The sequence below is a fragment of the Terrapene carolina genome, unplaced genomic scaffold, assembly GCF_002925995.2.
Source record: "Terrapene carolina triunguis isolate 2854851 unplaced genomic scaffold, T_m_triunguis-2.0 Scaffold95, whole genome shotgun sequence".
NCBI lineage: Eukaryota > Metazoa > Chordata > Testudines > Emydidae > Terrapene > Terrapene triunguis.
Genome location: NW_020664446.1, coordinates 18337747 through 18363265, shown reverse-complemented (window position 1 = coordinate 18363265; position 25519 = coordinate 18337747). Strand labels below are relative to the sequence as shown.

General features: G+C 44.3%; 1 protein-coding gene across 5 annotated transcripts in view; it reads left to right on the top strand.

Annotated features, from left to right (window-relative positions):
- The first annotated feature begins 3191 nt into the window (after window positions 1-3191).
- ATE1 (arginyltransferase 1) overlaps window positions 3192-25519 on the top strand; it is a 156774-nt gene continuing 134446 nt past the window's right edge. For 3 of the 5 annotated variants that reach the window (XM_024216986.3, XM_024216987.3, XM_024216985.3), the window contains exons 1-5: window positions 3740-3928; window positions 8835-8898; window positions 11737-11799; window positions 12668-12771; window positions 15027-15302. In XM_024216986.3, the coding sequence (XP_024072754.2) occupies window positions 3826-3928; window positions 8835-8898; window positions 11737-11799; window positions 12668-12771; window positions 15027-15302 (610 nt within the window). In that variant the 5' untranslated portion in view covers window positions 3740-3825. Of the gene's footprint in view, window positions 3287-3739; window positions 3929-8834; window positions 8899-11736; window positions 11800-12667; window positions 12772-15026; window positions 15303-25519 lie in introns of those variants that run through there. The other 2 variants (XM_026650942.2, XM_026650943.2) reach the window with 2 other exon arrangements.

Sequence of the window (25519 nt, the reverse complement as noted above, 5' to 3'; positions counted from 1 at the left end):
CTGATGCTGTTCTCCGTTAGCACTCTGTTTTCTGGTGTATGATGTGCTGAAATACCTTGAGTGACATAATAACCTCCTCTGCTAGCTTTAGGTAGTGTTGCCTCTGGTTTGAACATTTATGGGCAATTTATTGGATCATTAGGCAGATTGAACTAGGCAAGGAAGGAGTTTACTCCCATGCAGGTTGAATGCAACAATTTCCTGCTTTTAGCAGGGTGCTGCATTAAGGCCCTGATTCAGCAAGCTATCTCTATTCAGTGAGGCACTTCAGGATGTGGTAAGGTCCCATTGACTGTAGTGGACTTAAGCACATACTTGAGTTATTTGCTGAATTGGGGCCTAAGTTTTGAATGGATTCACTTCAGCTACTCATTATACAGTAGGTGTTCAATGGGTTTTGATGGGCCTTACAAGAGAAAATTGCAAGTTTCTTGAAATGTTACACCTCTTGTGCAGTTTCCCGCCCCAATTTTTGTACAGATTCTTCCCGTTTTGGAAATCTTTCACTTTTGCCAAGTGTTGTAATGCTCACTCATTCTATACGCTGTAACAAAAACTGTTTTATCTGTCAGCATTTAACCTGCAACTGTAGAGTAGAGGCGAGGAGTGAGATTGATAGAGGATATTGGAAAAAGGAATTAAAACACAGGGAAATAAAGAGTTAAATAGGATAGTGTTTCACTCACTGACATGGGGGGGGTGGGGGAAGGAAAAGAATCAGAAGAAAAGGGAAATGAAATAAAGGTAAAAGAACAAAAGTAAGGAAGAAACAGCAGTAATCACTTTCTTCTATTGAGATTTCTGTGAAATCCTTAGAACAAGAGGTGCCTTTGGTTATTTAAAAAAAAAAAAAAAAAAAAAAATCACCCAAGCTCACAAGTACTGAACGGCTCAAAAGGAACTGTCACCAGCTTTGTCAGACACTGGTCTACCTTCAACTACTAGTTCCTGATAGGCCAAAGCAATTGCAAAATGCACATGGAGATTCTTTAAACTAATATCCAGTAAATAAACAGCCTTTTTCAGGGACAGGGTAAGATGTACATGGGCATATTTGCATCTCGCTGCCAAACTTTTCTACATGCAATTCTTATTAATCTTGTAGGTGACTCAAGAATCCAGTGCTCCATTCACCTGCTTGAAGGCCTGTCCTGTTATAAGCCATGCTGTCAGAGATGGCTCTGGGTTGGGGTGGAATGAGATGCTCTGGTGGTGGAAAAAGGATTTGAGGCTGGGATCAGGTTTGGTTAGCTGCAAGAGAGCTGAGAAACATTGGTCTCCATGGTCATGATGCCATGGTGATTATCAGATGCTCCTTGTTTCTCCTAATCTTTATCAGGACTTTTCGTATTGAAGCAGTGGTAGAAAGGCACCTAGGAGCCTCATTCCTCAATGGAAAGAGGAGACATTGCTTGTTATTGCAGTCTTTGTTGTTTGAGCAGAAAATTGCTACTATTCAAAAGAATGACTAAGAGATCCATCCACTACCAAAGAATACCTCATCAGAAGAATTATGAGATTGAGCATGCAGCAAATCAGTTTGTCTTCAATTATACCCTCATAGAAGTTGGTGTGTTTAAGGCTTTAAAGGGGTCCCACAATCAAAATTGCCTTTTGCTGAAGGAGAAGGCAGCATCAGAAAGAGACATGAGGAACACTTGCAGAAGTGGCAGGTGAGGGAGCCAGTGTTGTGCTTGGTATGTTTGTATGTGGCAGCTGTGAACCTCCTGTGAGGGCAAGAAAACTCTGTAATTCCTTTCTTCTCTCATTATGGGGAACCTCCTTAGATTGCCAGGGGCCAAGAGAACAGGCATGTTCAGTGCATGCAGAGCAAGACAGGGCTGAAAATGGGAAAAGGCAGTGTATGTCACACATACTCCATGTTGGAGGGAGTGAAACGGGAAATGGTCAAGCTCAGTGCATGGCACAACTGCCTTACAGTGGGATGAGGGAAGCTAATAATGGGGAACTGTATGCTTGCACCAGACCCATGGTGCTGTGGGAGAAGAGACTAGTCCCACTTTTACAAAGGAGAAATTCATTTCACACGAACTTTAATGTGGAATTAAAGTTGCTTACACTCAACTGCTTCCTGTGCCCCACTCCTCCTACCCTTCCCAATATGAGTTTAATTCCAAAAACTCCAGAGTTAGAAAAGGTAAGAGATGTAGAGTACAGTCTTTTTTCTACAAAAGGAGAGCATTACAAGGAAAAAAACCCAACCAGCCAGCAAAGGTGTTGGAAGACCATGAGGTGCATAGTTAAGGTGACATCTCCTCCTACCTCTTAGATATTTGTAAGAACAGTAAGTGAAATTTTAGGCATAAATTGATTCTTTTAAGTTAATGTCCCTCAAAAATAGCTTTAGTAACCGGGACAAACCTTTCATAATCATGGCAGCGTTCATGCCTTTAACCTTCCATGACTCACACTTTTTTATTTATCCCACAATAAATAACAAACATTGATTGTTTTGATCATCTTGCCCTAAATCCTGCATTTACTATAATTGTGTACTAAACATTTTATTTAAGCTCCACAGCATAGTGTATGAGTATTAGCTAGCTGACAGTTGTAGTAATGGGTTTCATGAAAAGTGCCAGCTGGGGCCTAATCCTATGGCAGGTGCAATACCTTCTTGGTTTTGCTTCGATTAAAGTAACTGAACAAACGCCTAGCCAGGGCTGTGATCCAGCTGAGAACGTTTTATAGCCACATACACCCCTCCATCCACCCAGGCTTCTAAGCGATGAATTTTCAATCCCCGGAGCAAGTTCTTGCGGCAGAGCAGCGCCCATGGGTTGAACGGCGCTCGGAAACGTGTGCAGAAGCCCAGTGTCCTGCACCCTCACCGCAGCTAGAATGATATAATTCCATACAGCGCGGCACCTAGGGTGACCAGATGTCCCGATTTTATAGGGACAGTCCCGATTTTGGGGTATTTTTCTGATATAGACTCCTATTACCCCCCCACCCCCTGTCCCGATTTTTCACACTTGCTGTCTGGTCACCCCAGCGGCACCTGCTAACTCCCAAAATGCACGAAATGGGCAAGCCGGCTGCGTCCCGGCGGAAGGCTTGTCAGATGGGTCCTATGCACATGGTGGAGCAGCTGCGCCCTTTCCCCGCGTGGAGTGGCGCTGCAGGGCGCAGTCCGTAGCCGGGTGTGAGCTAAGCAAGCTCGGGCGGCTGTGCACGATGCACTGTTCCGTAGTGGAGTACAGCGGCTGCAAGGAGGGTTACCCGTGTGGCTACTGCGCCTCTGCCCAGGGGAAAGTCTCCATGGGTAAGTGGGTAAAGGGCTGGGCTAGAAACCAGCCCTGCAACACAGGCTCTCGCAAAGGCCGAGCAGGCAGCCCCGATCTTCATGCACTGCCTGCCCGGGGGCAGGGCGCAGCCCTCTCTGCCGGCTGCTACATGGGCAGAGGTACAGCTTGCCCAACAGAGGCTGGGCACCCCGGCCACCACCGGTCTGTGCCGGAGACCTGAAATACCGCTGGAAAACTGGGACCCCCTTAGCGGCACTTGCCCTTAGTAAAGATGGCGGAGCTAGCGCCCACCCCCGTTCTCCTCGAGGAAGCTCCCGTGCCCTTAGTAAAGAGGACGGACCCGCCCCCTGTATTTCTACTGGAAAACATGTGGGCTGCCTTTAGTAAACATGGCGGAGTTTATGACCGTGTTCCTTCCTACGATGACGCAACCAAACCGGGCTTGCCCATAACCAAAATGGCGGCGACGGCGGCTTCCGGGCTGCCCGGGGTCGCTGGTAGGGTTCCAGGCCCGGCGCTGCCCTGAGCTGGGGGGTCAGTGCGGACCGTGGGGAAGATGGCGGCGGCCGACCGCTCCTCGAGCATCGTGGAGTACTTCGGGGGAGAGGCCGGCTACCGCTGCGGCTACTGCAAGAACGTGACTGGCAACCTCTCCCACGGTGCGGGCCGGGACCTCCCCGGGGGTGGGGGCCGGGGCTGGCGGGCAGGACATTGGGCGCGGGGAGATGGAGGAGTAGCCGGGGGGCCGGGGTCGGTTGCTGGAGCGGTTGGGCTGAGGGGAGGTTGGGCGGGCCGACCCGGAGCATAGCCTATGGGCTGGGGTGGTGGGCCGATGGGGGCAGTTAGGCAGGGTGGGAGGAACTGATGCGGGCAGTTTAGCTGAGGGGACTGGTTTGATTCTGGCTGCAGGACAGGGAGAGTTGCCCGTGTGAAGGGGGCCGGGGGAGAAGAAGAGACGTTGGGACTGGAAGAGAGGGGACTCGGGAGCATGGGTGCTTCTTTGTTTGTTTTGGGCTCAGGGGAGCGTGGGGACCGGGGACGTTCCTAGGTTGGCTGGTGGCAGAGGTAGGCTCTGAGGGTTAAGGTCCAGTAGCAACGTGTTCATATTAAAATGCCCTGGCAAAAGCTACCCCTTCTTCCCTTAAGCCTTTCCGTGAGCCCTGCTTTCCCCCTATCAAGCCTGCATCTGTGTAGAGTTTACATGTGTGCTAGTCACTCCCAAAAGTTTTAAAAAGATCTCCTTAAAGTAGGTTATGCCACTTTTGGCTGTGAGAGACGTAGCATTTGTGTACTGAGGGAAGTTGGCATTTAGATTGGTAGTCAGGAGAGGTATGGGGTGTGGCTGACAAAGCCAAACTTTCAAACCTGGCCTCTAATGTGGGTGCTTCTGTTTTTGGATTCCTAGCTTCAAAGAACCTAGATCTTGACATTCGAGGTGCTTAGAACCCACAACTGAACTCAGTGGGAGCTGTAGTCACTGAAAAGTTAGTTACATAGGTTTGAAAATGTGTCCCCTAACCTGTGTGGGCCTCAATTTGCCTGTTCTTTAACACAGGAATAATATTTACTTATTTCATAAATTAATATTATTTGTGAAAGACTTTCAGCTCTAAAAAGGAAATATTTAAATATTGTTTTTACACTATTAATAGATGGGCATTTCATTATAATCATAATTTTAGTGATTTGTCTAGATGTACTTTTTGCAAGTATAAGTAGCTATTCAGTGCTGGGCAGTGTGAAACTGACAAGAATCATGTCAATTTCACGCCGGAGCTGCCAGGGCTTACAGGGTCTGTCATTGGGGGGCTACCCTACCATGTGGACTGCTCATTGCTGGATGCACAACAGGGCTTCTGTGGGAGTTGCTGAGCCAGCCAGCCTGGAAGTCTAGAAGCCCAGGTATCTCTAGCCCAGGACAGTCAAAGCTGCAGGGCTGCCCCAGAGTCGCAAACCCTGGATGCCCATCTCAGGACATCTAGACTCCCGGCTGCAGAGCCAGGAAGCTGGAAGCCCTCAGGGTATGTCTGTGCTGCAGTTGGGAGTGAGTATCCCAGCCTGGGTAGACAGACTTGCACTAGTGGGGCCTCAGCTATTGAGCTAAAGATAGCAAAGTGGACATTATGGCTAAGGCTCTCAAGCCCACCCGACCCCGTAGGCCTGTGACTCTGAGCTGGAACATCCACGTAGCTACTTTAGCATGGTGGCTTGAGCTAGATATACCCTGAGAGTCCTGTCTTGAGCTGGTGTGATGGGTTTGGTCACAGAAACCCCCTTGGAACTGTCACCTGATGTGCTGAATTTGCCTCTGAGCCTGTTTTCCCTGCCAGCTTGGGACTTCAGAACCCTGCCTTGTTGAGCCAGACACACTAGCCAGCTGCAAACACAGACCCAGGTCTGGTCCATGCCCCCAAAATTGCAGACTTGAACCAAAAACTGCTCAGCAGGTCACCTATCTCCAGCACTCAGACACCCAGCTCCCAATGGGATCCAAACCCAAAATAAATCCGTTTTACTCTGTATAAAGGTTATACAGGGTAAACTCATAAATTGTCCGCCCTCTATAACACTGATAGAGAGATATGCACAGCTGTTTGCTCCCCCAGGTATTAATCACTTACTCTGGGTTAATTAATAAACAAAAGTGATTTTATTAAGTATAAAAAGTAGGATTTAAGTGGTTCCGAGTAATAACAGACAGAACGAAGTAAGTTACCAAGCAAAATAAAACAAAATACGCAAGTTTAAGCCTAATACATTAAGAAACTGAATACAGGTAAATCTCCCCCTTAGAGATGTTCCAATAAGCTTCTTTCACAGATTAGACTTCTTCTTAGGCTTGGTCTACACTTACCCCCCAAGTCGAAGTAAGGTACGCAAATTCAGCTACGTGAATAACGTAGCTGAATTTGACATACCTTACTTCGAACTTACCGCGGTTCAGACGCGGTCCACACGCGGCAGGCAGGCTCCCCGTTGACTCCGCGGTACTCCTCTTGTTGAGCTGGAGTACCGCAGTCGACGGGGATCACTTCCTGGTTCGATTTATCGCGTCCAGACCAGACGCGATAAATCGAACTCGGAACTTCGATCCCCAGCCGCCGAACTAGCGCGGCAGTGTAGACCAGCCCTTAGTCTCGGCCTAATCCTTTCCCCGGTACAGTTCTTGTTAGTTCCAGTTCAGGTGGCAACTAGGGGATTTCTCATGACTGGCAGTCGCCTTTGTTCCGTTCCACCCCCTTTTATAGCTTTGGCACAAGGCGGGAATCCTTTGTCTTTCTCTGGGTTCCCACCCCTCCTTCTTAATGGAAAAGCACCAGGTTAAAGATGGATTCCAGTATCATGTGACATGTTCACATATCCTGTGAGCCCCCCTCCATTCTTCCAGGACTGGCCGCAGGTATGCAGTGGAGGCTTGCAGGTAAACAGAGCCATCTACACTTAATTGTCCTAGTCAATGGGAGCCATCAAGAGTCAAAACCACCATTAATGGCCTACACTTTGCATAATTACAATAGGACCTCAGAATAATACTTCATATATCTAGCTTCAGATACAAGAATGATGCATTCATACAAATAGGATGAACACACTCAGTAGATTATAAGCTTTGTAATGATACCTTACAAGAGACGTTTTGCCTAAAGCATATTCCAGTTACATTATACACCTCTACTCCAATATAACACGAATTTGGATACAATGCGGTAAAGCAGTGCTCTGGGAGGTGGGGGGGAGGGGCTGTGCACTCCAGTGGATCAAAGCAAGTTCGATATAATGCGGTTTCACCTATAACACGGTAACATTGTTTGGCTCCCGAGGACAGCGTTATATCGGGGTAGAGGTGTGTTCACACTTAACAACAACATTTTATAAAACATGGAGTGCAATGTCCCGCTAGTGGTGCTTGAGCTATTGAGCTAAAGATAGCAATGTGGACATTATGGTTCAGGCTCTCAAGCCCACCTGACCCTGTAGGCCTGTGATCCTGAGCTGGAACATCCACGTAGCTATTTTAGCATGGTGGCTTGAGCTAGATATACCCTGAGAGTCCCATCTTAAGCTGGTTCTTAGCCCTGTGTTCCCCAACCTTGGCTGCAGTCCACACAGTGGGGCTGCCCCAGAGCCACAGACTCTGGAAGTCCAGGCTCCTCAGCAGCACACCAGAAAAATAGGCTGGCTTCTGATGGAGTTTGTCAAACCTGAGACATTTCTGTGAAATATTTCAGATTCAACACATTTGCATTTTCCTTTGAAACTGTTTGGCTGGAAAGTTCCTGACCAGCTGTAATGCTTCAGAACCAGAATTCCAAGGTTCAGTCCCCACCCAAGAACACAGCATTAAATTCACACAAGTAGTTCTGCTGTTTTCAGGTAGACTACTCTTGTGAGTAAGGACTTGTCTACACGGGAAAGTTATACTAGTGTAAACTAAGCTGTGAATTTAAACTGATATACATGTGTGAACATTCTTGTTTTGGAATAAGAGTGGCTTTTTTTGGTTTAGCTTATGCTGCTTTGGAAGGAGTTTGATATCCCCCTCCCCCTCAAAAAAGCCAACTTTATTCTGGAATTATACTGGTATAACTGGTTAAACTTTCCTGCGTAGACCTACTTTAAGGATCTGCAAGGTTAGGCCCTATACTGATAGCTGTCTGTGGTCATATTCTGTGCACTTGACCTAACCACCTGTACAGTTCATGCTATTTTATGGTCTGTCTTGCTTCTCTTGGCTTGAGGAGTGCTCTGTTTCTTGCATTCAGAGTCCCATTGTCAGGTAATATGGTACTAATTCTAATCTTTTCATGTTGGGAATTTGGAATCCTGTTTTAAAGTCCTTATCAGAACCACCACTGCGTTAGATACCGCCTTAACTGATAGCATAGTAGGCACAGGAAGAAACTTGGATAATCCCTCTCATTACTGTGTGCCCTTTCATCTGCATTTTGTTTTGCCATTTCTTTTGGTGTTAAGGGGCTGAAACTCCTGGTTTAAATCTGCATCAGGTGTCCTTACAAATATCTCCTGAGCTACTCACATCTAAGAGGTGGGGTATTTTGCTCCTAGCCTTGAATGGCATCACCTTAAAATTGGGGAACTATTTGTGATTGTCTCTTTCAGACATTTGTCAGTGGGGAATTTGGGAAACTAATAAATATAACCAGATTATAAAGTCTGTTCTACATTTTATGTGGATGTGTTTGAATAAAAAGCTAAAATGACAAAACACATAAGTATTTTAATACACTTAAACACAGTGACTATTTGACAGTAAAATGTTCTAAATTTAAATTAATTGGATGATTGACTTTCAGTTTTACTTCAATCCTGTTTTCCATTGCCTGTTTTTAAATAGTGGGAAATTTGTTAAGAGACAAAGTTTTGTCTCTTTATTCTTTGAAATGGTTAATATGAAGTTTAGAAATATAAGAAACTGTTTCTCCAAAAAATTGTTAGAAGAAATCCCAAATTAATCTTCTAGATTTACAATAAGCTTTCAGTAGAAATTGCTTAAATTTTAATGTTTTAAAGATAACTGTGACAGTGTCCTGTTGTTCATTACAGGCATGTGGGCGCATTCAATGACGGTTCAAGATTACCAGGATCTTATCGACAGAGGATGGCGAAGGTAAATTAAGAAAAACAATCTTCAAAGGGATGCTGTCATCTTAAGCTTGGTCAAAAATTTACATTTTGTTTAAGGAAGAAAAAGCTTTCATAATACCTAAGACCAATAGAATATTTCACTAATTAGATAGAAAAGTGAAAACAGTTGTATTTAAACAAATACACACATTGCAGCACTGAGGAACTGAAAATGATTTTCCTTGTCCTACCTGATATAAATGCAGTCTGCAAAAGTATAAATTATGGCAGGTGAATTCGATTTTCAAAACTTTCACCAACATAGGTAAATACGTATTTGTTTATAATATACGGTCTTTAAATTGTGTCCGTTTGAATTATCCTTAATACAAAAATACTTAAATATTTAATATGAGGCCTACTTTTTCCTTTGGAGATTGTGACACTAGATGACTTCCATCCTTTGACTAAGACTTGAAAAAAAGTGGGGGCCTAAAGTCAGGCTTCTAACCCTGTATTTAGTCATTCAAATAAATGACTGGGGTTTTTAAAAGTGCTGAGCACCCAGCAGCACCTGTTGACTTCAGTGGGAGCTGCTAGGCACTCAGTACTTATGAAAATCCAACTATGTAATCAGATGACCATGGGTTTAGGAGCCTAATGTTAGGCACTTCATTATTATGTCTTGGCTTTAATGTTTTAGAACAATACTGAAGTACTTTATACATCTTGACAATGTTACTCTAATCCAGATAATCTGTAATTGCAAGAGTTGGGTCAAATTGGAGAAAGTTCTTTTCACAATTCCCCCTCCCCCCACGCCCTTCAAAGTTGGAAGATATGGATGTGGTAACCAACTCTAGCATCCCCCAGCATGGAGAAATGAATGAAGAGTATCATAGCCTTTAAAAACTTAAATATTTTAAAACATATCTGTAACATTCCTGTTATTAATGCTATGCAATAATTTATTTGTACAGTATGCATGAAAGAAGAAACTTTCTTTTGAAGAAAATGCAAGTTTTCAAGTACTTCTTGTTAGTAAATAAGAGAACTGCCATACAGATATGATTTTTATTCATGTGTTAGCTCTCAAAACTTTCATCAGAGAACTACTGGCCAGAGGCTAACCCTTCTTGCTAGCAGCAGATATGAAAAAATACCCTATTGAGAATCCCAGCTCACACTCCAATTGTCAAGAAAAGGGGTGTATTCTAGGACAGTTGTTTTCCAACTTTTTTTCTGGCGACCCAGTTGAAGAAAATTGTTGATGCCCGTGACCCAACGGAGCTGGGGACGAGGGGTTTGAGGTGTGGGATGGGCTCAGGGGTTTGGGGTACAGGAGGGGGCTCTGGGTTTGGGGGGGTTCAGGGCCGGGGCAGGGGATTGGGGCGCGGGCTTACCTCGGACGGTTCTCGGTCAGCGGCACAGCGGGGGTGCTAAGGCAGGCTTCCTGCCTGTCCTGGCACCGCGGACCATGCTGTGCCCTGGAAGTGGCCAGCAGCAGGTCCGGCTCCTAGGTGGAAGTGTGCAAGCGGCTCCGCGTGGCTCTCGCTCACGGGCCAATGGGAGTGTGGAGCCAGTGCTCAGGGTGGGGGCAGCGCACAGAGCCCCATGGCTCCCCAGCCTAGGAGCCGGACCTGCTGCTGGTCGCTTCTGGGGCGCAGTGCGGTGTCAGAACAGGTAGGGACTAGCCTGCCCTTAGCTGGGCAGCACCGCCAACGGGACTTTTAATGGCCCGGTCGGTGGTGCTGACCAAAGCCGTTGCAACCCAGTGCCTTATGTTCTGCGACCCAGTACTGGACCGCGACCTGCAGTTTGAAAACCACTATTCCAGGATTCTTACCAAGGTGCTATCCTTGAGTATTTTTGGAGATGCCATCTTTTGTATCAAACTTTGACTAGTGGGGACGGGGTAATACATTTGAAGCTGAATTTCTGTATTTGAGGAAGAAATCATTGTTTCACCTCCCTCTGTCCCTTAACCCAGAGTCTTGTGGTTGCTGCAAGGAGGAATGCTACTTTACCTTTTCCCTAGCTTCTATTGTTTTGGTTTTTGTACTCCGTGGATACCAATACTTGCATCCACAGTTGCTCATAGTTTTCCCAAGGAGCAGTAGCAGAAGTACGGATTTGCAATGATCCTGATTCTTGTCAGTTTCACAGTTGTCCAGGTCTCTACAGTATTCATGAAATTGACCATTCTAACTTGTCAAGTCATTCCAACTTGACTTGGTTGTGGCTTGCAAAAGCTGTGAGCAAACATGACACTTGGAAGTATAGGTCTGGAGACTCAGAAAAACAGTTCTGTATCAGGAAACATATCTGCAATTATAAGAGCTAGGCATATAACTTCAAAAAAAAAATAGGACTCTCACATTGTGTGGAAATTGTTAGTTTAGGCCCCTCCATTCTCCAAGATAAGCTTCCATGGTAATAGGCAAGTAGATTTTTCAAGCCCTATTCTGCTTCTAATTACAGAGAACTGGAGATCACTATAATTTATATTATAGTTAAGACACTTTTTAACAATCAGGTAGGAAGGTGTTGAAAAGTTCGATAGGGGATGGGGCTGTATAATCAAGATAAGAGTCTTTCATAGTTGTGTTTCTATGCCTCAGTTGGCATTATTGAAAGACCTAAATATGACTGGATAAAATTTGAATGTGGAAGTGCTTCAATGTAGCAGGTTGGTGAAAAATGCTAAAGAACTTGCTATTTCAGTTTTGTTACTCTATTCAGTACAGGATTTTCATATTTCTTGCAGGAACAGTTTCATGTGTTTTTAGAACAACTTAGAAATTTCTGTGAATTAATTTTGTATTGTACTTATAACAAACATCATTACAAGTTTAATGAAGCATTTTATTATAATTTTTAGAAGTGGGAAGTATGTCTACAAGCCCATTATGAATCAAACATGTTGTCCTCAGTATACAATAAGGTAAGAGTTTATTGCATGTGAATAGTGCCTTTAAAGCTGTGTTACAGCTAAGAGGAATAATTTAAAACATGATAGTAGTGAGAAAAATCATAACATCTAAGGCCACACGTTTAAAAGTAACTTGGCTTGACTATTCCCAGTTGAGATCGTGGTCATACAAACATGGTTATCCAGGGTGTCTTAGTTTCTCCTGCTTAAAATAATCAGTTGGATGATAAACCTACTTTTGAATGGTATTGTGTTCTTTGAATGTTAAATAAGACATAAGTGGGTTCATGCTAACTACGACAGGCTTCATAATCTCTTTCTATTTTCCTGCACCATCCAGTCATGAATGCATTCTGGCCTATTTCATCTAGATTGCCAGCTCAGAGCAGCAGTTATGTGAAGGCATACATGAAATGAGTTGTTGGTTGCAGGTTGGCTCTTAATGGATGTGTCTGCATCCTACAGGCACTCTTTTTAGTATCCTCAAAAGGGAATACTATGGATTGAATAGTGATGGAGAATGAACTACCTTTACTTCCTGATAATGGTGGTGGGTAGTATCAAGGAAGCTTGCATTGCCACCGCCAATGTAACTGTTCTTTGGATAACTGGATGACTCCCAATAAGTTCTTTTCTCAAGCAATAAAACTCACTTTATATTTTTTAATGAGAATGTACTCCTTTATCCATATACAGTTGTAAGAGTGTATAAAGGTGCATATTGTAAAGGCATCCATGTAACATAAGGTCAGCAACTTGAAAATAATCCTTTTAATAAAGTAGTTGAGCTATAACTTTCTAGAGTTCTTTGTTTTCTTTGAACTATATTTCTTGTAAAAAAAAATATATATATTTAAAAATATTTGATTTCCTGTTTTAGATGTCAACCTTTACATTTTCAACCTTCCAAATCTCACAAGAAAGTTCTGAAGAAAATGTTGAAATTTCTTGCTAAAGGGGATTCTTCCAAAGTGGCTGGTGATGGTAAGAAATTCTTGGTCATTGAAAAAGTGTGAGGATTATTCCCACAGAAGAGCTACTGTAGCCTACTATGTTTTTAGAAATAGTTCAGGCCCTGAAAGGGGCTTTGGAAGTGTAATAGGAGGTGTGGGGTAGGTAAGAAGTACTCTAATTTAAAAAAAAAAAAAAAAACACTAAAAATAAGATAGAATCTAGCCTCAGTGTTTATTGGTTGGATTCAAAATACTGTATCTTTACGACCTGTCCTACATTGGCTACATTGCGCCAGGAGCAGACTAGGAATGAATTGTGACAATTCCTCCTGTGCTACTTCCTTTTCTGTCGAGGAGTAAGTTTAACTTTTTTTTTTTTCATATAGCAGCTTGCTTCCTCCACCATGCACCTGGCCACTTTCTAGCTAGAGGAGTATCAGGCAAGCCTTGTCTCACCCCTGCAACTGAAGCCACAATCTGAACAGATTCAAGGGAGAGGTATTTGAGGGGCCCTTATTCCCATATGTGATTACAAGAGCCCCTACTCAATAAAGCTCTGAGAAATTTAAAGAAAAACAAAACTGGCTAATTTTTGTGTGAGCCTTTCAGTTATTTTGTGCTTCCTCTATTGGCTCTGCCAAAGCAGGTTATTAGTATTAGTTATTAGTATGAGTATCTTTCTTGTTTGAAGTGAGATTAGTTGCGATTGTTCCATTTTAAGAAAGCGAACAGCTGTTATCATGGATGTGTGGCACAAAGAAGACATTTGATTTTTCAGGCTTCTAAGAGGGTATTGCAAACAAACAATAACTGTATCTTTTTTTTATGTTGGAAAAAACTTGTAAAATTGGGAAAGTGCAACACTATTTTGGATGTTGCCATGAGCAAAGTGTGAACTATAATTTATATAATGAAATTCAATCACACAATTTTTTCTATGCCACTTAAGCCTGTTGTTGGCTAGGCAGATGGAAATTGTAAAGCTGGAGAGAGAGGATGTATAGTGCTGTGCATGTTGGAGTCTCTGTACCACACTGCACAAGGTATTGTGGTATTGGAATGGAGAGTATTGGTGTTTGCCAGTGTACATGAAGCACAAGTACATGAATCCAATTGTTACAGCCAGGGCCGGCTCTAGGCATCAGCTAAGGAAGCAGGTGCCTGGGGCGGCAAATTTGAAGGGGCGGCACTCCGTCCGTTCTTGGGGTGGTACGCCGAGTTTTTTTTTTTTTTCCCCCTCCTTCGGCGGCACCTTTTTCATTTCTTCTTCTTCGGCGGTACTTCGGAGGCAGCTTTTTCATTTTTTCTTCTTCGGTGGCACTGCTGCGGCCGCTTTTTCCCCCCCCCTTTGCTTCGCCGCTTGGGGTGGCAAAAAAGGTAGAGCCGGCCCTGGTTACAGCATATCTCACGTGAGTTAATGCAGGCTCTATTCCCATCAATAAGATAGAATAGCAGTCTGAGTTATAAGTAGTTTCAGGCCTAAATCTGCTTCTGAATCTGAGTTCCCCTTGATGCTGTGTGCATAGGCCCCCAGCTCCTTTGGAAGCTGACTGACTATATTGGGTGGGGAGGAGAAACGTGATTGTAAAACTGATCCTAAAAAGTGGGAAAAATAGACTTTTCTTGAATATTTTTATAATCTTAATTGTTACTCATAACTAAGGTCCTACTTAACTTGTGATGTTGAGGAAATTGCAGATTCCGCAATATTAGGCTTCAACTGCAGTTTTGACCGTGGGAGCCCTGCCGTGTGTGTGGGACTGACAGTGGGAGTCCAGGCAGTCCCGGGCCCTCGCTCTCTGCCCTGGTGGCTGACAGCGGGAACCCCCCTGCTCTCAGCCTCAGGCAGCTGACAGCAGAAAATCGCAATAAAGTAATAATGGACTTTATTACCACAAATAAGGTCCATTATTACTTTTCTGCAATTTTCCATGGCTTGTCTGCAAAGGGCTTTACTTGTGACATTAAAAGGTTTAAAAAAAATAATTTGGAAGTGATTTTTAAGTGTACTGTCTCTTTAAGTGTTGGATAAAAATCCAGTGATATGTTTATACAAGCCAAAGACAATTACACTCACCGCCCCCTCTTCTTTTTTACATGTCACTATTTCCTATCTTGATACTCTAAAATTGATTGTGTCAAGATCATAACTGTCTGCATTCTTGCTAGCTGTTGTAGTTTCTAAATGATTTGGATTCACATGAATGTTAATATAATAACCTTGGTGTGGTATGGATGTGGATTGCCTGTCTTACATTGACAGTTTGTCATCTATCTTGATTACAGAAGAACCTATGGATTCCCACAGAGAGGATGCTGTTGCTTGCAGTTTTGTATTAAAAAATGAATCTGACATCAGTCAATCTGAATTGAAACCCCTGAGTGTGGAGGAGACGGAGAGGGTGGAGACTGAAGATAATAATGAAGAGGAGGAAATGAAAAAAGAAGTAACTGTGAAGAAAGTGGAATCAGAGCCTCCCCAGACATGTGTAGATAAAGACAGTGCAGGATCTAGTGAACGATCAGATTCAGCTAAACTTGTTCATACAACACCCAAACCAGGTAGCCAAAGTTTCTTTATTTGTCCCTCCCCCCCTTATTTTTCCCTTCAGATTAGTTCTGTTAGAGTGTTATACCTTGGTTGGTAAACCTAGGGCTGTTCCTCTTTATTTCGTATGCCCTCAGCTGCCCAGGGAACTCTGTCTGTAAATCAAGATATGGTGCATATTGCATGAGTTTTTAGTGCTCCCAATATTTTGCCCAGTTCATTTTGTTCAGCTCATTGGAGCCATCCAGCAGGTATTTATGTCCATGGCTGCTAGTTTCTATGGCTGCCAGTTCATGGAAGCTTTGAGAGTCATCTCGGCTCTCCAGCCAAATAGGCAATCGATAAATCTCACCTCATGAGCAGCAATAGAAAACCAAATTGGTGTCTAAAAAAGTGGACTTTGTTACTTCCCTTCATGAAAACTAGTTAACTAAGGGTTGTCTTCCTTTAGGTGGTATGTCTAGTTATCCTCTAAATTATTTTCTCTGTTATAGTTGCTTGTCTTATTTGTGCACTTTTATAAATTATTTTCTTTTTTAGGGGCTATGTTTCTTACACACAAAAAACATCATTTGTATATGTCCAATGGACTAGGGTTGTACTTTCCATTTTCTGTTCAAGGATAGGTTGGATGGTACTTTGCTGCAGAAGCAGAATACTAGTGTTTTTGCACTCCAGAGAAGGATAGCTTTACCTTGGCCTTGACCCCATGGAAAGACCCTTTATGGAAGTGCCCCTTGGCTTGTTTCATGTGTTTGGGTTGTAGCTTTGTTTTCCTTTGAGAGTCTTAAAGGTTTAAAAAACCCCACCCTACTCGATAGTAAAATGTGAGATAATGAAACTGTATTTTTTTTATTGTATGTGTAGTATTTGCATTTCTCTTCTTTTATACAGCAAAAATAGACATTTTCTAGTTCATTTCACTTTCAGAGACTCATGCATTTGTACAATGCTGGGGTTTTCGTGTATCAAACACTGCACGGGAATTTTTGCTTATAGAGTTTTTCTTTGGAATTAAGAAGCAGAATAGTGGAGTGGAGATATTTTTAACATTTTTCGTAACTTAGTGGTTGTTTAACATTTTTATCACACAAGTTACAGTTCAACCTCTGAACTGCCTTCAAATTTGTTGTTGTTTTCCAAAATATTCACCTTTCAAGGCAGAAACTAAGTATGAGACGTTTATTCCTAAAACAAAAAACAAAAAAAAAAACCCCCAAACCGAAACCAAAGCAAAAAACAACAAATTGAGCATTCTAAAGGAATAGCTTGAACAGGAGTCCTTCCATTCTAAACTCTTCTGTTTATGGGAGCTGTGATATTGCTTACTGTGGCAGAGGAGCCAGGCAATTTATAGCTCATGGACTAGGTTTTCAAAAATGATCAACCCCCATGATGGATTGTCTTTATTAGAAAAAAGGGTGTGTTCTTACCTCCTGTTAGTGAGCACATGCTAACTATACTGGGTGAAACCCTAGTGAAGAATAGGGTTACCATATTTCCACAAGCAAAAAAGAGGACATGGGGGGGCGGGGAGGCAGGGGAGGAGCCCCGCTCTAGCCCCATCCCTGCCCTGCCCCGCCCCCATCCACTCCCTCCCACTTCCCACCCCCTGACTGCCCCCCTCAGAACCGCCAACCCCCCCGCTCCTTGTCCCCTGACTGCCCCCTCCTGGGACCCCTGCCACTAACCGCCCCCTATCTAAGCCGCCCTGCTTCTTGTCCCCTGACTGCCCCCTCCTGAGAACCCCCCACCCTAACTGCCCCCCTAGGACCCTACCTGTCCCCTGACTGCCCCGACCCTTATCCACACTCCCACCCCATATTCACACCCCCGCCCCCAGACAGACCCCCGGGACTCCCATACCCTATCCAACTGCTCCCCGCTCCCTGACAGGACCCGCAGAACTCCCGACCCATCCAACCCCCCTGCTCCCTGCCTGCCTTGACCCCTCTCCACACCCCTGCCCCCTGACAGACCCCCCAGACCAATCTAACCCCCCCTGCTCCCTGTCCCTGACTGTCCCAACCCCTCTCCACACCCCTGCCCCCCTGACAGCCCCCCCGAACTCCCGACCCATCCAACCCCCCCCTCCCTGTCCCCTGACCAGGGCTGGCTTTAAAGAGCCCAGGAATCAGGCTGCGCTCTGGCCGGGGTTGCGGGGCTTGGGCCGGAGGTGCTCGGCCGGGGCTGGGCCGGCGTGCTCGGCCGGAACCGGAGCTGCTGCCTTAGGGCCCGAGCCGGGCCGGGACGGAGCTGCTGGGACCGGGGGTGCTCAGCCAGCGCCACTCAGCCGGGGCCGGGCTGGCGCGCTCGGCCAGAACTGGAGCCGCCGCCTTGGGGCCCGAGCTGGGCCGGAGCCGGCGCGCTCGGCCGGAACCGGGGCCGCCGCCCTGTGGCCCGAGCCAGGCCGGAGCTGCTGGGGCCGGGGGTGCTTGGCTGGCGCCGCTCGGCCGGGGGTGCTTGGCTGGCGCCGCTCGGCTGGGGCCGGGCTAGCCTCCCCAGAGCTCTCCTCCTTGCGTCCCCCCAGCCCCAGCTTACCTGCTGCTGCCTCCCGCCTGCCCCTGCTTTTTTCAGACTTCCCGCAAAGATCTGATTCGCGGGAAGCAGGGGAGGGGGAGGAGCAGGTGGGCGGAGCATTCAGGGGAGGGGAGGAGGGGGAAGACAGCTGTGGGGCCGAACGGCGTGGTAAGGCTGCAGGGGCTGCAGGGGAGGCGGGGAGCCGGGAAGGGGCTTTGGCTGCCGAGCGGCGCTTGGCTGCCGCTTTTCTGTCCATAAATAGCCGACCGGAGGGAAATCCCGGACATTTTTAGATTTTTAAAAATCCCCCCCCGGACAGCTATTTATAGACCGAAAAGCTGGACATGTCCGGGGAAATCCGGACATATGGTAGCCCTAGTGAAGAAAGACAAGGCAGTTTGTAGTTTTCACACATGTTGGTAGGTAAGTGTACAGACTATGGGGGCGCCTAGAGGTTAGCTTTACCTGAAAATGTGTGACAACTACAAACCACCACCTCTTCATGAATTATTTCTTACATTAGTTAGCGACTGGCTAACGTGAGGTAAACTAAGAATACACCCTTTTTTTCTAGCAAAGACTCACCCAGAGAGTGCCAGATTTTCAACAACACAACTCCCATTTAAGCACCTAAATCAGTGGTCCCCAACCTTTTTGTGGCCAGTAGCACATTCATGTTTTCAGAAGAGTGTGGTGGGCGCCAACAATTTTTCAAGGCTTATTTTGTATTTGTACATTAAATAATCTGAAAAACATCATATTTAATATTACATAATATATGAATCCAGAGAGAAGCTGGAGAGAAGCCGCGAGGACAGAAAACACCGGCGCCCGCTGCCCGGAGTACTCTGTCCCCAGCAGGCGCGGGGCCCCGGCTTCTCTCCCCTGCTGGGCACTAGGCGGGCGCACATAAATGCCCCAGTGGGCGCCATGGCGGGGACCACTAACCTAAATGAAAGAGCCAGACTTCTTGTAAAAGTGCTCAGCAAGAGCATTGGGAAAGCTGCTTGTTGGGCACTTCTGTAAATCTGGTGCCAGATTTCTAAGGCTTGTTAGAATATGGTGATTACGTTTTTAAAAGTCAAATACTTTTCTACCCCCTTGTGGACATTTTACCAAAAAACAGAAAAACTAATTGTTAAAAAGACAAAGCTTTGCCATTAACTAAGTAAACTGTTTTCCTAGACCTTGAATGCAAACTAAATGGAAATTGACAGCAGATGGCAGCCATGAGTAAAGATTAGTATAAATTGCCTTTTTTAAAGTCGAGGTACAGTCCTCAATTTGTATAAAGAATAACATTGTGTGACACTTTTTAAACAATATAGATGCAGATACAGGAAGTTTGAAATGTAATGTTTGTATTCATTATTTTAAAAATTAAGCACATATATTTTAGAAACAGAAATTTCCGGTGCTGTCCTTTTCGTTTTTGGCAGGGTTTAAATAAAATATAAAAGTGAATTACAAACCCACCAAATCTTATTCAATATACCTATAATTTTAAATGTAGTTAGTGTTAAAGGTTACTTCTCTCAACCTGGAAAGTTTTAAACTAGATGTTTAGTTTTTGCCTTGGAAAAAGTTGACGTTTTCCATGATAAAATTTGTTTATGTAGAAATAAAAACCTCTTTACATAAACAGGTCATTGTCCTACAGAATAAGCGGTCTGTTTCTGCACATTTTCATAAGGAAAAAAGGTTTGCATTTTTCTATTTTAAAAAAAAAGTTAAACCAATGAATTTATTCCTTTGCAGGGCCGGCCCACAACATTTTGGCACCTGAGGCGGGGAGCTCAAATGATGCCCCCATGCCCTCTCGCTTGGGCCAAAACTTTAAAAGGTCTCAATTCTACCTTGTTCCTGTTCTACTCCTCTCATGGTACTGCTCTGCTACCTACCCCAATAAAGGAGAACTAACAACTTAAAATGCCTTGTTCAAAAATTTTAAGTAACACTTAACTTTCAAACGCCTGAACAACAAATGTAACTTTTCTTGTCTGCCTAGTAAATACTGGCATTTTTATCTGTTTGAATAATCAAAGTGGTGCTTTCCGTGCCTTCTTGGTTGCAAAGATTTGAACTGCTTCCTGAAGGTCCCCAGTCTGGGCCAGCTCATGCTCTACTGAGATGTTTGCAAGGCCGACCAACCTCTCCTGTGTCATTGTGGAGCATAGATGTGTTTTTATTAACTTCAGCTTGGAGAAGCTGCGTTCTCCACTGGCAACTGTTACAGGAAGTGTTAGAAGTATGCGCAGAGCAACAAAAGCATTTGGAAAGAGGGTGGTCATCTTATTTGTGTACGTATATTCCAGAACAGCCTTTGGAGTTGATCCTGCTGAAATGTATCTTGAAAGGGCTTTCAGTTCATCACCTAAATCGCTCGCATCAATATCATGCATGTCATCATGTGTCAACACTGTCTCTAGTGCCCTGCATTGCTGGTGTAGGTCTTCTTCAGGTATAGTGAGGAGTTTTGGAATATCATACAACATCCCAAATATACTGCTGTGTTCCTTGAGCTGCTTGAAATGTTCTTCAACTGACTGTATTGCACAATCTAGCACCTGGTTAAAGAATTCAACTTTGAATTGTTGTTTAGGGTCTCATGGGATTATCCCGTGCCTTGTAATCAAAATGTCGTCTTCTTCGGTGACTCTTGTATTCTTGAATGGGTGGGAAAATAGCTTCAGTGTGAAGTTCCTCTGCTAACTTCTGTGCGCTCTTCAGAATGTTTTGAAATCCCTCATCTGACCGGTAAGACTGTAGGTATGACTTTGCTTTGTCCAGTTGTTCCATTGTTTCAGATATATCAAGTCAACACCTTGGAGACTCTTGCTTACAACATTTATTTCAAACAGTATGTCATGCCACAACACTAAGCCACACATTTGAAGTTATGTTTGTTTCTGGTGATTGCATTTCCTTCTGCCACTGTTCTCCCACGAACAGTTCCTGTCATAGCATTATCCTCCATAATGGCAACTATGGCATCATCTATCTTCCCAATTTGGCGTTTGATAGGCTTCATCGCCTCCACTCGACTTTCCCATCATGTGGCACTCAGTGGTTTCAGTGTCAGAGAGGATGTTCCCAGGTGTTGCTTCCAAATTTGCCATCGATGAGTTGATGCAGAGAAAAATACATAGATGCTTTGAATTACATTAAAAAATTCAGCAGCCTCACTAGAAGCTGATCCTGCATCACTGATCACCAAGTTCAATGAATGAGAACTGCATGGGACAAAAAAAGCTCGAGGGTTTAACTCTCGGATCTATGTCTGCACTCCTCTGTTCTTTCCTCTCATGTCGGCATCATTATCGTAGCCCTGACCTCTCATGTCAGCTATTGCAATTCCCGTATCTTCCAGCTTTTTAAGAAGCACATTTGTCATACCAGCTCCTGTAGTATCATCAATGTCAATACATTCTAGAAAATGCTCTCAGACAATCACCATTGCAGGGACATTTTCACTAGGTTCTATTGTTGTTACAAAACGCACCATTACAGTCATTTGTTCCTTATGGCTGATGTCAGGTGTGCAGTCCAGAATAACAGAGTAATATCTTGCTGACTTCAGATCTGCCACAATCTTCTGTTTGACTTTTGTTGCCAGTAACTGTATGATCTCATTTTGAATTGTTTTTCCAAGGTAGTTGTGTGTGTACGTTTCTTGGGTGGTGACTCTTCTTAGATGCTCCTGGAGTACAGCATCAAACTCGGCCATCAGCTCCACAGTTTTAAGGACGTTTCCATTGTTTGGCACATACAGCTGATCTGAAGTGCCACGCCGTGCTAGGTTTTGGGTAGCAAACATTCTCACAGTGGCAATGAGCCTTTTCAGAACATTTTGCCAGTAAAGAGACTCTGATGCGATCTTCCCTTGATGCTGATCATCTATGGTGGCCTTTAACCTTAGTCTCATCTCAAGTTCTTTCCACCTATGGAATGCTCTCTGGTGACTTGCTGCCTTCTCATGGCATGCCAGATTTCTAGCCAGATTTTTTTCTAGTCCTTTGTTCCTGTAGAACCCAATATGGCTGGAAAATTAGACTGAAAGAGTTTGCAACAAAAACAGTATGCAGCATTCTGGGTTTTTGAGTACATAAGACATGGCCTCTCCACTTTGTCACCATTGGGGATTTCACGGCAGTCATGTGTTGGATGGAAACTTCTATTTTCATTGTCTTTGGGGAACATGAAGTTTTTCACTTGCTGTGTCCCATGCAGTATAAGGAAGTCCCTCAGGCTCAAGTGGGTCCACAGTCCCTGGATCATCTAGATTTAAGGAACTAAACGCAGCAGCAGCTGTTTCTTGCACCTCCACCACACCCTTCTCTGATCTACACTTTTCTTCAGGAATGTGCATGGTTACATCCATTTGAGATGGAGATATGGATGCTGCAGTAGCTGCCAGGTCACTTGCACTCTGACTAACTGGAAGATCAGGCATCTCCTCACCACTCTCATCCTCACTGGGGCTGGAAGGCTCACTGTGAACATTTGTGTCTATGTATCTCAGGAGAGCTCCTTCCTGCTTAGATAGAAAAGCTTCCTTTGCTTGCTTGTTTTTCCTGATGCTGCCCCAGAGGGGCGTTTTCTTCTTTCACTCATGACTGTTGTTCTGTGCCAGCTATAGTGGCTCTCACCACTCAATTGAAGGAGACAAATAAGCAGGCTGGTAGCAGGGCCTGAGTGAGGGAAGATATCAGCGTCTTAAGGGCCTAACTGGCTCCTACTACTTCAGTTGACTGCCTGTTCTCCTCAAGTGGGTTCAGGGAAGCAGCAGGAAACAGGAAGCTCCCTGAGAAGCTGGTGTTAATCAGTCCAGGCTCCTAGGGATGCTAGAGAGGTACATAAGAGGCTTCTCCTCCTCTCCCTCCCTGCAGCTTTCCGTTAATTCCCTCTCACCTTTTCTCCTGCCTGCCTGTTATCTCTCTTGTGCCCTCCTTTCTCCAGCACAGCACTCCACCATCTCTGTGCATCTAGAGCAGAGAGAATACATGTGCACCAGCAGCAGACACAATTTTCTACACTCTGGGTCCTAGTGGCACCCCCTCCACAGTCTGGCACCTGTGGCGGCCGTCTCAGTTCGCCTCATGGTAAGGCCAGCCCTGTTCCTTTGCTAATATATTGTTTGTGAAATTTACAGCATAAATGTGAAATTAAACAGATGCCGAGGACAGGCTAAGTGCTCAAAAAAACTCTTCAAGAGTATCATGAATATTTTAAACTCTTCTGCTGGCTTCTTCTAGGATCTTGGGCACGTCACAATCTGTCAAATGGGGATAATGATGCTTACTTATCTTTGTCGAGTGCTTTGAGATCTCTAGATTAAAAGTACTATTCGCCTAAACAAAAATGTTAGTTAGCTGAACAATAAGGATGATCACTTACATTCTTTTCATTACATTGGCAGGAATTGCAGAGGAAGAGAGCAAGAGTGGTGGTGGGGTGTGGCAGTTACAACCTCCCAATTATTGGCCAGTCATGCCTTTTCCCAAGGTCTTTGGGAAATCTTCACCCTCCCAGATGTAGTGAACACTGCTCAAGTCCATTAGATTAGAACCCTTCTGGTGAATCATGGCAGGCTTGCCAGTGGAAGAAGCTACCTCAGGAATGCAGTATGGTACCTCTGCTCCATATCGAATATGCATGCCTCTTTTTCTACCTGACAGCAGCTCTGTAAGCTTTTCTTTGCCAATCTGTGTTGTTTCTGGCCTTCACATTTTCACTAGCAGTAGTCTGCATGAGGAATTTAGCTAACAGATGTATGTAGATGTGCATTCCAGGAAAGAATCCAGCTCACTCTCCCATAGCTTTCTTGATGGTTCAGTGCTAACAGGAGTAAAAAGTAAAGTAATTTGTCACTAAAGGAAGTGGATGCTATTTCTAGAGTTACTTTCTGGATGATAATCAGGGTTTGAGAAATCCACTTGCCAGTGGCAAATGGGAAACTTTCCTGGGTGAGCCACGCCATCAGTTTCTGCACAATCTATTTTTAAAAGATAAAGTTTCTAAACTTAATGATTGTGAAGATAAGTCTCCCAATGGGAACCAATGCAGTGTCTTGCAGACATCTAGCTACAGTGTTTTTACGGTTGCACAAAATTTCCCAAGCAGTAGCACTGGTGCTATTCAAAAGTGAAGAGAATCTAAACAACCAAACAAGCTCTGGAGGAAGGGAGGGAGTAGGGCAATGGAAGCCATTCTCTTCTCGCATCAGTTAGGAAGCTCTGAGGAGGGCAGGGCAGAAGGAAGGGCTGTCTTCTGTTTTATAAATGACTGGTAAAAAAACCAATTTTTAAGCCCTTATTGCACTTTAACAAAAAGCCTTTGGCTGACATTATGGAGGCTTTTCTGTCTTTCAATGAGAGTAAAGAGGTGGTGTTATCCTCACAATATTCTGTTACACTCACTCTACGGCACTCAACTTTTCCCTAAATTTGTTGCCCGCGCACACTAGGACATCCCACCTCTACCTAGTTCCTAGGGCTCAAGGCATAACCCGGTTGATTTAGGCACCCCTACCCTTTCCCAGTTCTTTGGGCTCCAGACAACAGGCACCTAACTTTACTCCTCCGTGGGCTCAGGGCCCATTCCCTGTGGACTCAGGGCTTAATCTTTTGCGGGTTTACAAGGTCTTTTACCAGTGAAAGAGCCTTGCACAGTAATATCCTACTTAACTTCTACTTATTAACAATCACTAAAACAATGCACATTCTAAGCATACAGTGGCCAGTCAGGATCAGGTCATCTTGGGGACTCCAGCTTCTGCATGGTGTCATTGGCAGGGTGCTGAGGGCTGCCAGCTCTGATCTTGGGGCTATGTCCTGGAGCTGGTTTCCAAGAACTTCCTTTTGGACCCCAGTTAATATAGTGAAACTTGAGTCTTGCTTAGCTGTCCCTTAACCAATCATTTTACTAAAATATTACTAAACAATTTTCTAATCAATCCTAACATATTGTAAAACAATTCTTTAACCAATCCTACCCCACCACCATAGTTGATTTATACCTAGCAAAATTAGTTATGCAACAGACAGAAACAATCAAAGAACCAGAGAGAGGCCATACAGATAAACAATAGCAAAGTGGGGACCGTAAAGAAAAAACAATAAAGAAGTAGGGATTTTACAACCACAACTGTTGATAACATTCTGTCTGGCAAGAAATCGCTTATCAGGCAAAGTTTTCTTAAACCACCTTAAGATCTGTTTCTTTATCTGGTAATGGTGGGTACTATTAGGACAGGATTGCCTTCTTAATAGCCCAATATTACATTGTTTTTAATGTAATTTAGCTGTCGCATCCTCAGATTCCATTCTGCTTCTTGGCTCATGGCTGCTGCTCTCCTAATATGGCTGCAGAAAAAGGTCTCAGAACTTAGAATGTGCCTACAGGAAAAGGCCTTATCCTTACAGTTGGTTATCCACAGCTAGAAATTTTTGGTTAGATTATCCTTGCTTAGTTAGTTTTTTTATTCTAGTGTATGTGACCATAGTTGAAACGTTTCATAACTTTGACACTTCTGATGACGGCATTTGATTGTCCAGGATACTTCCAAAATTAAAGATAAATCTCTTTACAAAATAGTCACAACGACTAATTCTGAACTGCATTGATTCCAGGACAACACTAATGGCACCCAAATGTTTCTTCAACAATTTGTCATAAAGTATTTGCTACAACTCTCTCTCTTTTTTTTTTT